General features: G+C 40.1%; 1 protein-coding gene across 2 annotated transcripts; it reads left to right on the top strand.

Annotated features, from left to right (window-relative positions):
• Window positions 1-693: 693 nt before the first annotated feature.
• LOC124619587 lies at window positions 694-14004 on the top strand. Of its 2 annotated transcripts, XM_047146089.1 has the most exons (4): window positions 694-874; window positions 6602-6788; window positions 12698-12929; window positions 13567-14004. In XM_047146089.1, exons 2-4 carry the CDS (start codon window positions 6706-6708, stop codon window positions 13672-13674), a joined length of 423 nt encoding a protein of 140 aa, XP_047002045.1. In that variant the 5' UTR covers window positions 694-874; window positions 6602-6705; the 3' UTR covers window positions 13675-14004. The 2 variants fall into 2 exon arrangements, 1 of the variants encoding a protein (XP_047002045.1); XR_006980094.1 differs by lacking the exon at window positions 694-874 and having other exon boundaries at window positions 4500-6779; window positions 12701-12929.
• The last annotated feature ends 1058 nt before the right edge of the window (window positions 14005-15062 follow it).

Genomic DNA, 15062 nt, shown 5'->3' with positions numbered 1-15062 from the left:
GTTCGTAGCTTGTTCCTCTGCCGCTTTGGCAAATGCACTTTTCGCTCAAAATGTGGATTTAAACCTGTAATACTGAATTTCACTCTGTAATTAGTACCCGATCTATTTGCTGGAAGCTCCACCTTAATAATTCTGTATTCCTTTATCAGCCATTTGTTTGTGATATTTGTACTTTGTATGCTGGTTGTGAAGTTTCATTTTTATGAAGGAGAGTTTCATGTGTGTATGTTCTCAGGGAATGTTTAAATGCTGAGGCACTGTTTTTTTTATAAATTGTTTGTTATTTAATTAGTGCCTCCCTGTACTGGCATTAACTGGATTATTCCTTAGTCAGAAGTTCAGGTGCCCGGTGTCTTCATTGCCGAGCATTGAAGTTTTAGAAGTTGATTTTATTACTTGTGTGCCTTATGTTATGCCTTAATGTTATACATTGGTATTAATTTACACTGCAAAAGAGAATTCATTGTACAGGATAGTCTTGTGGGTTCAGAGTTTGGCACATTTTGAGTGTATTAAGTATTTACACTAACAGAAATTTTGTTAATGTTTTATGCATTTGTTATGCACATTTTAACAGGGCTCTGTGCAAGGTAATAAACATTGTTTAATACAAGCTGGTTTTTTTTGTGCTATCGATTGTAGTAACCTTGTATATCTTCATCTATACTTTTTCTGTTGTGTTTTGCAGTTACCATGGCCATGGTTAATGCACACACTGTTCCCAGCATTGTTCATTTATGCAAGGAACATCTGATACATGAACTCCAAATCAGAGGATTATCTGCCGAAGGAGGAGTATCTGATCTCGCCACCCGTCTCCGTGCCGCAGTGCAAACATCAATTACCTTCCCTCCGCAACTTTTCACTGCTCTTGGTGAGTGTCTTTTTCCATGTCTCAGCAGCAATTCAGGAACTGACACAAACTGTAGAATTTTTAGACTCATCTCAACCTACCGAGTGTCAGGTGTATTGAGTTCAGACACATTTGGCGCATTACAGTAACTATTCGTCTGATATAACAATCATTAATCCTGTGGGGTTGGATATCCATCTTCATCAGAAATTATGTGATAAAGTGTGCTCATTGCAGATTCACCTGCTGGTTACTGGTTTACAGGGGGGAGGTTTTGGGTCTGAATCTGAGGCAGATACAAACTTTATTGACTGAACAGTCAGCACCAGATAGTTTAGCTGAGTCAGTTGCAAGATCTTGTAGATATGGTGGAAGGTCTCGCATTTGCTGACAAATGGCGCATTGCTTTGAGGGACGGTCAGGACAGTGTTAGTGAGTCCATGTTTAAACATAAGCAATCACCCGAGATCCGACGTTTTTTTCGCTGTGGTTCTGATGACCATTTTGTTCACTAGCATTTGAAGCAATGAGCTTCCCATCCTAATAGTTGATGTTTAAAGAAAAAGGGGTCAGCTTGTCATAGGAAATGTCCAGTTAATTGTAGGGCTATTGGCTCATTGGCCACCCACTCTCTCCCTTGAATTTGTACATGCATTGACAACGAAGCCATATTTGCCCTGCTCGATTCAGGGAGTTCAGTTTCTCTCATTGATCCGAATTGGCATCTGGAGTGTCAACATTCGTGTCAGTTTTCGATTCCTAGGCCGGTCACACAAAAATGTAGATTTATGGATGGCCAAGAGTTGCGTTTGTTAGGCAATGTGCAAGGCAGATTAGAGGTGCAGGGCTTTTCATGGCCCATGAAATTTATTGCTGCAAAAAACTTGAGCGTAGCGATCATCCTGGGCTGCAATTTTATGCATTGTACCCAGTTAGTACTTGATTATGCTGGCGCTACCTTACACATTCAGTTCTTGCCTGGAGATTGTTTTGGATTCTGTGTATGCCATAATGGCGGTGGGATGCATACTGTGCACAGCTGTGAGGGCAACATTGATCTCTGTCACTTAGATGATATGCAGCATAAGTCTGTGAAGGAATGGTTGAATCGTTAGCCTGATGTTGTGTCGGACAGGCTGGGCATCGCAACCCTTATACAGTATGATATCCAGCTTCTGGATAGAATTCCTGTGCGCCGGATGCCTCACAGACTTTCTCCTCCTTAGATGAAAATCCTGCAGGCTAAAATTGACCATATGTTGGAGGCGATGTTTTCAGTTATTCTACCTCCCCTTATGCTTCACTGGTCTTGCTTGTGCCTAAAGGGCAGGAAGGCGATTTTCGAGCTGTCATTTATTAAAGGGCCCTGAACAAGAAAGTGGTCCTGGAATCAGTTCCCTTGCCCGGCCTTCACAATTGTTTCACTTGGTTTTCGGGAGTGTGCTTCTTTACCATTGTGGACTTAAATCAGGCATACTACCAAATTACACTGGCTGAGGACTCGAAGGTGGCTACGGCATTCTGTACCGTTTGACATTTATTTGAGTTCAATTGCGTTCCTTTCGGTGTTGCCACTGGCGCATCTGTTCTTTCCCATCTCTTGTATAATGTTCTAGGATGTCTTAAGTACAGCTGTGTTTATAACTATCTGGATGATTGGTTATTCTTAGCAAATCTTTCTCTGACCATCTTTAGCATCTTGATCTGGTTTTTCTAGACTCGAAGTGTGGAGCTTACGGTCAAGCCAAGGCTTATTGGCATGGCGAATTTCTTTTGTAAATTCATTGCTAATTTTGTGCAACCAGCCACACCACTTAATGCTCTGCATAAGAAGCATCACCCATTTGTTTGGGGGGAAGAGGAGCAGCATGCCTTTGAAGCAGTTAAAACCATTATCGCCAATCCTCTGGTTTTCGCAGTACCTAACTTTGATGAGACTTTTATTGTGCAGACTGATGCCTCTCATGCTGGAATTGCTGCTGTTCTTCTTCAAGAACAACAGGGTGAAAGGCATTCTGTAGCTTATGCCTCACGTCAGCTTACTTTTGCCGAGGCTAATTATTCCATCTATGAATGTGAGGCTTGGTGGTGTTGTTCACTCTTGAAAAGTTAATTTTTATTTGGAACACCAAGAGTTTCTTCTTGAGACGAACAATCAAGCCCTGAGTTGGGTGTTAGCCAGGCCTCGCAAGACCGGTTGAATAGCTCGTTGGACGGTCCGCATATCTGCCTTCTGCTTTACTGTTAAGCCTGTATGGCGATCTGAGAATGTCATCACCAATGCTTTTGGTTGTTCACGGAAGAGTCAGGGGAAGGCAAGGAGAATTCTCAGCCTGTTCTCAATGCGAATAACGCACTAACTGAAACACCTGCGCTCTTTTGTGATCTGAAATCTAAGCAGGGGGAAGGTCCCATAAGGGGACCCATTTGCCAGCGCCTTGAGGTGGGAGAGCAGAGTGCAGAGTACTGCCTGAGTAAGGGTGTTTTATGTAAATGGGTGGGAGCCAGCCAGGAGTTGAGGGTCTGCCTACCCAGTGATTTGGTACCCACAGTGTGTAACGTCTAGTAAGAAACAAAAACAACATATTATGTAGTAACGAGAAAATTATATGTATCATATTGTGTTATTGTATAAAATTATGTATTTTATTTTTGTTATTTATTTTTGAGAATATCTGCGTCGGCGAGTAATGAAACCGCCACAGACGATAAATGTCGAACAAAGATTAAAATAAGTAACTAGTATATAATACGTGACGAATAGCAATTTCTTTGTCTTCTTCATCTGGGAGTCGAACAAGTAAGATATCCTGTGTCGTAGTAGCGAACGCTAGTGTAGCATTCTTTTGTCGAGACTAAGCAATGTACGCCATTACGTGTGAATTCACAAAGGTCTGTAATCACTGAGATATTTAAAGGTTTTAATAGAGTTGTTTAAATGAAAACTTGTATTATTTATTGTTAAGCTTGCTTGCATATTATCCCATCCTGTTGAGACATTTTTCAGTTATATAAATATTATCTGTGGTGCTGAGCTGCGTGGAGAACGAAGAGCCGCTGCCGCGGCGTATTTAAACGACTTACAATATAGTCGAGCATACCGCAAGGAAGCGGTAACATAATAGTAAAATAATATTATTTCTTTTAGCTCCCAGACTGGCAGTGGAGATCAGCAGATTTTATGATGTGTTGCAGATTGACGCGGGCTGCTGATAGGATATAATTTACAGTGCAAATAATTTAATGTACCTTCAGAATCTGATAGGAATCTTGCTGTGCTCCGTTCTGATCTGGCAAACTTTATAGTGACAACGTATTTTTTAATGAGAGTCTCATGTTCTTGGGCTAGTCGTGGTATGAAATAGCATTTTAACGAGAAATAAAATCCACTGCGAACTTGTGTTTTTGAACGATCACACGGACTGTAACATCAGTGCTCATAACAAAGTAATTTCAACTTTTAATCACTATGAAGTAGGGAAGATATATTGATTCTTAGCATGAGTTGCAGTTACGAAAAATCGTTCCTTAAATTGTAGGCCAGATACAGAACAATAAGACTTCCATATATACATTTTATTCCGCTAAAGGGTAATGATGATAAAGAAAAGCAAAGCACAGCATTGCTAAAAGTATTTCACGTAACTCTTTTCGTAAATGTGTTGTTACAAAGAGAATAAATAAACCAAAGAGCAACAATTTTACAATCCGCGAGAGAGTTGAACGTGAAAAGTGCTGCAGTATTTTCATGATTCTGCTGTCAGCAGCCATCTCGGCCTTTATAAAACTCTGAACCGAGTCTGCAAGGGATTTGTGTGGCCACGTATGTATCGCAGTACTCATCGAATTGTGGTGAAGTGCGATCATTGCAAATGCGCCAAGCCTGATTCGGGTGCCTGTTAAGGTCTTCTTCAGTCTCAGAGGAAAATCTATCCACTAGATAGAATCTTCCTGGATTATATAGGTCCTTTGCCTCATACAAGGAGAGGTAACAATTATGTCTTAGTAGTTGTTGACGCATTTTCACATTTCATGTGGTTGCTCCCTACTCGCGGTGTTATGGCCAACCATTATGGTCAACCATTTGTCAACCATTTGTCTTCTCTTGGTTTGGTCCACTGAAATCTCTTGTGAGTAATAAAGCCCCTGCTGTTGGTTCAAGGCTCTTTAAGAACTTTTGCTTTAACCATGGAACTAAACACTTCACCACCACAACATATTATTCCAACCTCTGTTTTGCAGAATGGGTTAATAGGAACCTTAAGGCTGCTCTTAGTATTTACCATGCCAAGACTCCAACCCACTGGGACGCGACTTTACCAATGCTTAACCAGGCTTTTAATTTGGCCCACCATAAGGCTACCGGGGCAATGCCTGTGTCACTTATGTTTGCGTACACTCTCAGTTCTCCATTATCTAATCTCTGGAGTATTAGTGACATTTTGCTTGTGACTATAGCTCTGGTGGCCCTAAGAGAAAATAGGGAGCGGGCCAGGTGAAATATTAATTTGGCTCATCATCGCCAGGCTGTTAAATATAATCAAGGACATCGCCCCTTTAAGGGTAAGATCGGCAATCTCATTTTTATCAGGAACTGTGCCACTAGAACTGGGCAAGATGTTAAGGGGAAAATGAGTCCGTCGTATAGAGGTCCTAGCAGGATTATTAGAATAATCATTCAGGTTAATCTTGAGGTTAGGGAGATGTCGTCTGGCAAAGTATTTCGCGTCCGTGTTAGCCAGGTTAAACATGGAGTTGGGCAAGAGTGAGTCCGGCTGAGAGTGGTTGGCTGCTTGGGGCGAGGTCCAAGTATGAGTGGGGGAGTTGATATGTCACAAGGCTGGTGCCAGTACCTCTTTCTTGTATTGTAATTTTTTCCATAGATTTCGCTTCGGCTGGCTGCAAGTCAGTTGTTTATCATGGGTTTGTCTATTTAAGTCAGCAGCATCGAGGCCACAGATCTCACTGTGTGGTCTGTCAGTTGTGATTAGAACACCATCAGGAGGTTGGCCCCTACTTGGTGCGCATGCTCATTGCACGTGGTATTACTGGATTGCTGCGGCCAGAGATGGTGGAAAGGTTTTGGGTTCTGGCATGAGGTGTGGTGTTTGGCTTTTCTCACCATCCAGTGCATGTTGAGAAGAAGAGCTTGCCGGAGCATCACCTGGCATTAACCGTTTGCCTGGGCATATGGTGTGTGTTTGATTTAAGCAGGTGCAATTGTGTGCTTATCTTTAGTTTGAATTTGGTGATGAGTCTGGTATGTCATAGTTATGTCAGACATGGCATGATAACAGGGCTTGGGCTTTCCGTCTTTGTTAGTTTCCTATCACTTGATGAAGGATCTGCAGCTATATGTAAGGAAGCTTGGTGAGCTCCTCATTATTGAGTAATGGTATATTTAAAATTGTTGTAACCTTGGTGATTAAGTACCAAAATTTTTACCTTAGTTTACGAGTAACAAAATACCATGCTGTCTCATAAAACTACATCAGATTCCATGAGAGTGTAGTTCTGGTGGGCTCTTGCCCATTTAAAGTAATACTCAGCTGTTACTATCACGTTTCAAGGAACAATCTTATTTATGCAGGTATTGTAGTAATTAAATGAATTCTTGTGTGTTGAGTTAAAAAAAAAAAAAAAAAAAAAAAGTTGGTGAGCTATCCTGTTATAATGTTGTGTTTTATTCTTTTATGTAATATGAACATGCAATTGCAAGTGTGCTGTTGTAGTTGATTTATGTTTCAGTTGTGTGGAGCGCAGTGTATTCCGTCCGGTATGGTGGGGCATGACACTAGGGCTTGACGACTTGGTCATCGACAGTGGAACTGTGATTCGTTAGACTGGGCACCATGTTGCTGGCCTTCTGTCTCGATCTTATGTTTAAGCTGAGTATTGCTGTTCTCTTTGTTCCTGGCCCTGTCAGGTCATTACGGTTTGTAGCTTGTTCCTCTGCTGCTTTGGCAAATGCACTTTTCATTCAAAATGTGGATTTAAACCTGTAATACTGGGTTTCACTCTGTAATTAGTACCCGATCAGATTGCTGGAAGCTCAACCTTAATAATTCTGTATTCCTTTATCAGCCATTTGTTTACGATATTTGTACTTTGTATGCAGGTTGTGAAGTTTCATTTTTATGAAGGAGAGTTTCATGTGTGTATGTTCTCAGGGAATGTTTAAATGCTGAGGCACTGTTTTTTTTTTTTATAAATTGTTTGTTATTTAATTAGTGCCTCCCTGTACTGGCATTAACTGGATTATTCCTTAGTCAGAAGTTCAGGTGCCCAGTGTCTTCATTGCCGAGCGTTTAAGTTTTAGAAGTTGATTTTGTTATTACTTGTGTGCCTTATGTTATGCCTTAATGTTATACCTTGGTATTAATTTACACTGCAAAAGAGAATTCATTGTACAGGATAGTCTTGTGGGTTCAGAGTTTGGCACATTTTGATTGTATTAAGTATTTACACTAACAGAAATTTTGTTAATGTTTTATGCATTTGCTATGGAGATTTTAACAGAAGTTTAAGAAAAATGTTTATTGTTCCCCTGTGAAGTTGTTAAATTTATCTGTTTTATTGTATTTAAATTGTGCAAGGTAATAAACATTGTTTAATACAAGTTGTGTAAGTTTGGTAATTATTATTGGACACACATAGCATGGTCCACCTAGCAGGTGTGGTTGCTGTAGCACCCCTGGTACCAGATACATAGCTTACAATTATAGTGGACACAAGTGACGCAGCATTAGGGGTTGTCCTCCAGCAGGAAGTAGCTAACAATACACAACCTCTATGATTTTTCTCCAGAAATCTTAAAGCCTCGCACACAAAATAGTCAGCTTTTGACTGTGAACAAACCACAATTTTATCAATACAGATCGTAGATCTCTGGCACCTGACACAATTTAGGGAACTCGGCCACCATGCTGTTCCAAGCAGTGACTATTTAACATCAATATGACTCCTGTAATAAAGCAACTATTAAAAAAGGAAAACACAATCATAATGATAATAAATGTCCTCTTTCCACGAAAGTAGGCAAAGTCCATTTTCTTTTATTTTTATGAGCAAAATTGGTATAATTTTTACGTTCAACTGCAGTATACAATTTGCATCTCATTATTTTGCGACATCCAATGAAGTGCGCCGCTGCCAATCACAAATGATCAGCAGAGACATGTCTACCCTACATAAAATCAGGAAAAAAAACTTCAACTATTTTGCTTCGAAAGTTACCAATCATCGCTGAATGTCCTCATTATCTTGAAACTGTTATCAGAGTAAAAAAAAATCCACATTAAGCAATATCTTTCAGCTTTTTGAAGAACTTACATGGCCTGAGAGCATCTCTCGTGTTCAGTGCCTGTAAAAAAACTATCATGCACATTTGTATTACAAATATTCTTTCAAGACATTGGCTCACATGTCGGGGGGAAAAAAAACAAATTCATTTTACATTTGGCAACAACAAGTTATAATTCAAGAGGACATAGCTGTTTTGTACACTGTGTCTGGTCCCCTTTTACCAAAGATATCACCACAACGAAAAAAGAAAGCACCAGGTGGCACATCACTGACATCAATTTGATAGGCTAAGTAATTAAATTGATCACAAGGGTCAGTTTGCACTTCTTCTTCCTCTTTTTTTTTTTTTTTTTTTTTTTTTTTTTTTAAATAGTCGGATTACACACACACAAGTGGATCAAATGAGAATCCTTGCAGGGAAGACGATGTTCTTTTTGAGGAACACTATTGAGAACCGATATTGGAAGCTGACTCCACAATGATTCTACAGCCCAACCCACACATTTCACGTAAGGACTGTGCTATTAGAACACGATCGTAGTGACTATGTTACCATCACCCTGCAAGAAAAGTGGTCTCGAGTCTACAGGCATACACACGAGTCACTGATAGCATTACACTTTCAGGTGGTAATGCTGTCTGCGATTTGGAATCATGAAACAAAAACAGTCTGCTTTTGTGCATTGACCATATGTGGTGATGCTATTAAATATACAGGTATTGGTTCACTGGAGCAGGTGGTTTGTGATCAAAATCACTTTCACAGACTGGTGTAAAGTTTCATCACCTCTACTGTAGAAGGACCGCATCCAACAGACTATCAATCACATGAGAGTGTTCCTGTATTGTTCATTCATAATCTAATTAATACATTGTTTTTTTGGTTGTAACCCACCAATTCAGTGTACACAGCCATACACTTTGTATTTTCTCCCATGACTTAGAGGTTCGTGTCAGCTGCTCTTAAACCAACATTAACATGTTTCGATCCTCTGGCCCTCACAGAAAGCTGAACATTGCATGGCATAAACTATACAGCTACCACAACACAAGCTGGTAGAAATAAAACACAGAGGTGATGTTTGTCATTGACAAAAATGTGGAAGACATTGCAACATATGGAAACTGGAAGAGTTTGCTGTATTGTAGAGTGGTTCCAACAGCTATCCGAAAGTGATGCCCTATGCAGCTAATCTCTTCTTCGACAGTGATGGAGTAGTAGTTGTCTGGTGTTACACCAAAATCCCATCTAACTCATGTTTTATAACACAAGTGTCTGACACTACAAGATATGGACACAGAACACAATATGCACCGTATTCCCAGTCAAGTGCTGTAACTACCATCACATAGAAAGTAGCTCCCAACCAGAACAGTATAACTGGCTTTCAGATCAGATGAATTTGATGCTTAAGGAGTGTTCATCAAATGAAAGTCAATTACATCAGTGTGTGTGGGTTGGTGGATATCTAAAATGTACTGAAAATCGCTAAAGCGTTATTTACTAACTTCGACTGGAATGAGCAGGCCCATTTACTACATCAGCCTGACTCAATTCATTGCATCAACATGACACTGCACTCCTAGTGAAATAGGAGTGAACTTATTCAGCCTAAGGATGGTGTCATCTCCTGAGCTGGATACGTGCCAAATGAAATCAAACTGAATGAGAGATGAGTTTTCCGAAACAGAGTCTAATGGGTGCTATACTTTTGGCTTCTTTTGAGAGGGTAAAGATGTAGTTAAATTCCCACTCTGCTTACAACACTGATCAGTTGGTGAAGAGACTCTTATTACATCCCAAGTACAGAGTATTACAAAGAGGGGGATATTGTTGCTGTAATGGCGATCAGCTGGTGGCATCAAAGTTATAGTGTAAATTGAGGGTATATAGTGAGGTACAAGGTTGGGTGTAATTGAAATAAATTGAAAGAAGCTGTGCAGTAGACTGACAAATATTGAAGGCAGTTGACAGTTTAAGTACAACACATTCTATCTCAGCATTTGCATCTTCAGCAGCAACAGTGCTAGTGTATCATTTACTCCCTGTGCATGCTATGATGAAATTAACAGCTATAGAGGCATCACGTGGCGTATTTCTAAAGCATCAAACACACATGTGCTGTTTTGGTATACTTTGGTGTAAGGGACTCATCTTGTAGAAGATGATGATGATGTTTGATTTGTGGGGCACTCAACTGCATGGTCATCGGCGCCCATACAAATGCCCAACCTTTGCTCAGTCCAATCTTGCCCCCTTCATGAATGATGATGAAATGATGATGACAACACAAACACCCAGTCATCTCGAGGCAGGTGAAAATCCCTGACCCCAACGGGAATCGAACCTAGGACCCCGCACTTGGGAAGCGAAAATGCAACTGTGAGACCACAAGAAGATGCTAGATATGTAAGAGGGAGGGTTCTTTTTGTATACAGTAGAGTCTCAATTATCCGACCTAAACCAGCTGCGGCAAGGTCGGATAACATGGGAATTATACAAAAAAAAATCACAAAAATTAAACTAAAGTAGGCCAAACGAGTTAAACATTTAATACAATACAAATCAAATTAGACTGAATAGATATTTACTGTGTGAAGAACTTAGTAATTGTCTTTTGTTTGCCTGCTGCTTGCCGTTTTTTCAATGCTAAATCACGTAGTCTCTTAAGAAGTAAAACCTTGGTAGATGATGTTTCCTCCAGTTGCTCTACATATTTTACAACAGTTTCTAAGGCCTTGTGTCCTTCGTTGTGAGAAATTTTGGGCGCACTTTCCTCCACTACATCCACTTCTTCATCTTCTTCTTTTTCATTTACCATGTTGACTATTCCTTCATCTGTCACTTCAAATTCTTCATCTTGGACAATCCATTCATTTATGTCATCTTCTGTGGCATCAGCATCCCAGAACTTTTCATAACAATGAAAGCAGGGTAGTATTTTCTGGTTCGATCTGCTGCTGTAGATTTTCAGCATCTGGAGAATTTTCTTGATTTTCCTGTAGCAAAATTTTCCAGGATTTTGCAATTGTATTTGCTCCAACACTCTCCCAAGATTGGGCCATATCATAAGCTACGTCTTTCAAGTTAATACGGCGCAACTGCTCTAGCATGTCTTCTCCCTTGTCCATAGCATTAATTAAAGAGGAAAGCAAGTTTCTGCGGTAGTTTCTCTTCGGTGTCTCTAAGGTCCCTTGGTCCATGGGCTGACACAAGGATGTGACATTTGGAGGCAAAAAGCATGGCCTTTATATATTGGTCTTGAAGTTTGTCTTCATTAGGATAACCAGTGGAATTGTCTAGAAGCAACAGTGCTTTGCAGGGCAAGTTGTTGGCTTTCAAAAACTTTCCAGTTTGTGGCACAAACTCATTAAAAAACCATTCATTAAAAATGTCTGAGCTCATCCAAGCATTTTTTTGGTTGTAATATTTCACTGGTAAAGCATTTTTAGATACATTTTTAAATGCTCTCGGTTTTTTTGGCTTTCCTATCATAGACAGTTTCATTTTCAAATTTGCTGTTGTGTTAGTGCATGCAAGAATTGTCACTCTTTCTTTGCTATGTTTGTAGCCTGGAGCTGCCTTTTTGGCCTTTGACACTGATGTTTTTTCTGGTAACATTTTGTAATTGAGACCAGTCTCATCGCAGTTAAAAATTTGATCGCCTGTTAAGTTTTCCTTGTCCAGTACCTTGTGAAGTTTATTCCTAAACAATTGAACAGCTTGAAAGTTTTCTGAAAGCTCTTCACCACAGACATTATTTGCCGAATTCTGTATCTTTCCTTCCATCTATCGAGCCAGCCTACACTAGCTGTGAAATCAGGTTCACCTTCGTTTAGTTCGCTATGAAGCTTTAAGGCTTTTTCCTGCAAAATAGGCCCCAACATGGGTACACCTTTATCTCTATGTTGAGTAAACCATAGGAACAAAGCTTCACTTACTTTTTCATAATTACATTTTTTCATGGTTTTCCGATCTTCCAAAACAGCCGAGGTTGCTCGCTGAGAACACCACTTCACAATTTCATTGCGATTCCTTTTCCAGTCTCCAACTCTTGTTTTCCCAACGTTATAATCTTGCACCACCTTTAATAAAGTTTCACGATTGTCTATTATTTTTAAAGCTTTAAGTTTTTCTTCCATTGAAACGACCACCTTTTTCGGTTTTGGAGCACAAAGTTTTACAATAAACAAAGTGCAACACGTTCACTCCACTACAGATCTAAGTTAGCACTGAGGAGTGAGGAGTAGCAGACAGCGACAATGAACTGAGTATCAACAAACAACATGTTAGTCACTGACCTGTCATCGGCTGGTGCACGGCTGATGCGGTGAAAGGGTTGGATAACACAGAAGGTCGGATAACTGAAGATCGGATAATCGAGACTCTACTGTATATAAAAAACGTAGACCTCTTAATCTATATTTATTACTTCATAAATGTACATGATATAGCTCTTTGGCATGTCACTATCAATTACCTAGCTGTACTATGATCTTTGCCCCTGTTGTGATCTGGAAGCTGTTTTGCGGTTGCAGCAGTTGGGGTCAGTCTCACTATGAGGCGGAAGGATGTGCTCGTGGGGACAAAGGAGGAAAACACACTCGGCCATCAGCGGTGCAGTCAGTCTACCTTGCAGACGGTTGCGAGTTTGTGGTGGACCTGCCTGATGTCAACTCTGGGCGCTGTTCGTCACATTGCCTTGGTGTCTGTTTTCTCGGAGAGAACCATCCCTTGAGACCATTTCGAACAACGCTCTCCATCGAAGGTGTAAGTGATTTTGGTGCCTTTGTTTCAGTGAACAATATGTGTTGCAGTGAGTGCACTTGTTGGTTGGTTGCCCTAACATACACATTGCTGAAGTAAGAGCAACTGGCAAGATGTGTGACCGCGTGGAGAACAGTAGTCAATACTTCCTTTAAAAAAATCAGTGTTCCCAAATGAGATAGTAACTGTAAGGTATTGAAGATATTAGGTCATAGTCTAGCTGTAATTTTCTGCATACCAAGCTTACACAATTTGCAGCTACATTGCAGACCTATGCAATCAAATTAAAGTGCACAAAACCTAGTATCATTGTGATGTTGTGCATTTGAATAATGTGGTATTATCTTGAAATTTTTTCCATTTCATCTTTGTACACATTGTCGGCCTTAATCACATGTGGAAATATTGTTTGGTAAACTATGAGAGTGTAAAAGTCTGGTACTATATTTTCAGCATTGGAATTATGTACAGTTCTTAGTTTAAATGTTTTACAGCATTGATATTGCCGTAAAACTTGTCACTTTTGTTGAAAGCATTTATTGGTTCTTCATTTATATGGTTGTTTATTGATCTCTTAACTTATATTTATTGATGTTTGCTTGGTGTTTGCCGTGTTTTCTGTGATCTGTTTGTGTTCCAGTTTTCTGCGGTTTGGGGTGTGTGGGAACAGCGCCACATTCTGCTTTGGTGCTCAGAAGCTGTGACTTGTCTAATGGGAAGTGACTCCCGGTTGGGCCCCAGCATTTAGGTGTTGTTTTGGAAGGCTGGTCTGCTGCTTCCCACATTTTAAGTTAAGTCACCTTTTGCCCAAGGCAGCCTGGCATCACTGACCATTTAATCTGTGTCATGTATTTAAAAAAAGGCAGTTTTTTAATTTTCTTGTGAATCAATTGTATTAATTAACTTGTGCTCCTTGTGTTATTTGGGTTCATAACGAACTGGTGTGCTTGTAAATCACTTTCATATTGAAGATTCTTGCCTTAAAAAGCTATCTTTGCCACCTTTTAAAATCACCTTCAGATTGTAATTTACATTTCTTAAGTATTGAAATCTCTGTGGCTAATCTTTTAAGTCATGTGATTGCGTATGTTGATATTGTCTTAAACATGGCCATGTGTTGATTGCCTCTTATCTGTTTTATAAAAGCTTGTTTTGAATAAATTGTCAATTATTGATTTGCTAGTTGTTGTGTTAATGAGTGACATAGTAGGGGCCTTGACCTTCCATGCTAAGTGAACCCCTCATCCTGACTTCCTAAGTCACAGACATTACCGTCACTGTCATCTTCCTCAGGCTGCCTGTACTATCCTGGTGGTGGTGCATCCTGCAGTGGTGGTGGTGGTGGTGGTGGTGATGGTGCTGCTACTAGGTGGTATTTCTTCGGGGGGGGGGGATTATTTCTATGCCTCACATACACGCAGCATCAGCTGTACACTCTGATGAACACTCTCCCTTGAGGACAGCATACTGGATTCTATTATTTAAGAAGTCTTTGAGACACTCGCATATCTCTGAACGTATTCCATATGCTTCTACCTTCATTAACAACATTCAATGGGACATCGCGTCAAATGCTTTCCCGAAATATAGAAATACAGAATCCGCCTGTTGCCCTTAGTCTATAGTTCTCGATATATCATGTGAGAAAAGGGCAAGTTGAGTTTCACACGAGTGATGTTTTCTAAAAGCATGCTGATTTGTGAACATAAGAAGCTTAGCCTCAAGAAAGTGAAACTGCTGTCCTCAATGGAGAGTGTTCATCAAAGGCAAAGGTATCATTAGGAGTGCCCCAGAAACGGTGATAGGACCACTGTTGCACACTCTATATAAAATGATTCCAGTTGATATGCTGAATGGGAGCTAGCCATAAATGTGGAAAAAATGAAAGTTAATGTGGATGAGTAGGAAGAACAAACCTGTAATGCTTGGATACAGTATTACTAGTGTCCAGTTTGACACAGTCAAGTCGTTTAGATAGCCAGGCATAATTTTGCAAAATGATCATGTGATAACTGTGATAGGGGAGGCAAATGGTTGACCTCAGTTTATTGGGTGAATTTTAGGAAGAAGATCGCATATACGATGCTGATGCGACCTATTCTTGAGTACTCCTCGAGTGTTTAGGATCTGCACCAG

The sequence above is a fragment of the Schistocerca americana genome, chromosome 6 (genome assembly GCF_021461395.2).
Source record: "Schistocerca americana isolate TAMUIC-IGC-003095 chromosome 6, iqSchAmer2.1, whole genome shotgun sequence".
In the NCBI taxonomy this organism is placed as follows: Eukaryota; Metazoa; Arthropoda; class Insecta; order Orthoptera; family Acrididae; genus Schistocerca; species Schistocerca americana.
Note: the sequence above shows the minus strand (reverse complement) of the source record. Positions and strands in the feature narration are given on the sequence as shown.

What these genes read in the sequence shown, in the direction of transcription:
- LOC124619587 (XM_047146089.1), top strand. Translation starts at nt 6,706, where the DNA reads ATGTTGCTGGCCTTCTGTCTCGATCTTATGTTTAAGCTGAGTATTGCT. An exon ending in GGCCCTGTCAGGTCATTACG is followed by an intron (nt 6,789 to 12,697) that starts GTTTGTAGCTTG and finishes TTGCGGTTGCAG; the next exon opens with CAGTTGGGGTCAGTCTCACT. An exon ending in CAACGCTCTCCATCGAAGGT is followed by an intron (nt 12,930 to 13,566) that starts GTAAGTGATTTT and finishes TTTGTGTTCCAG; the next exon opens with TTTTCTGCGGTTTGGGGTGT.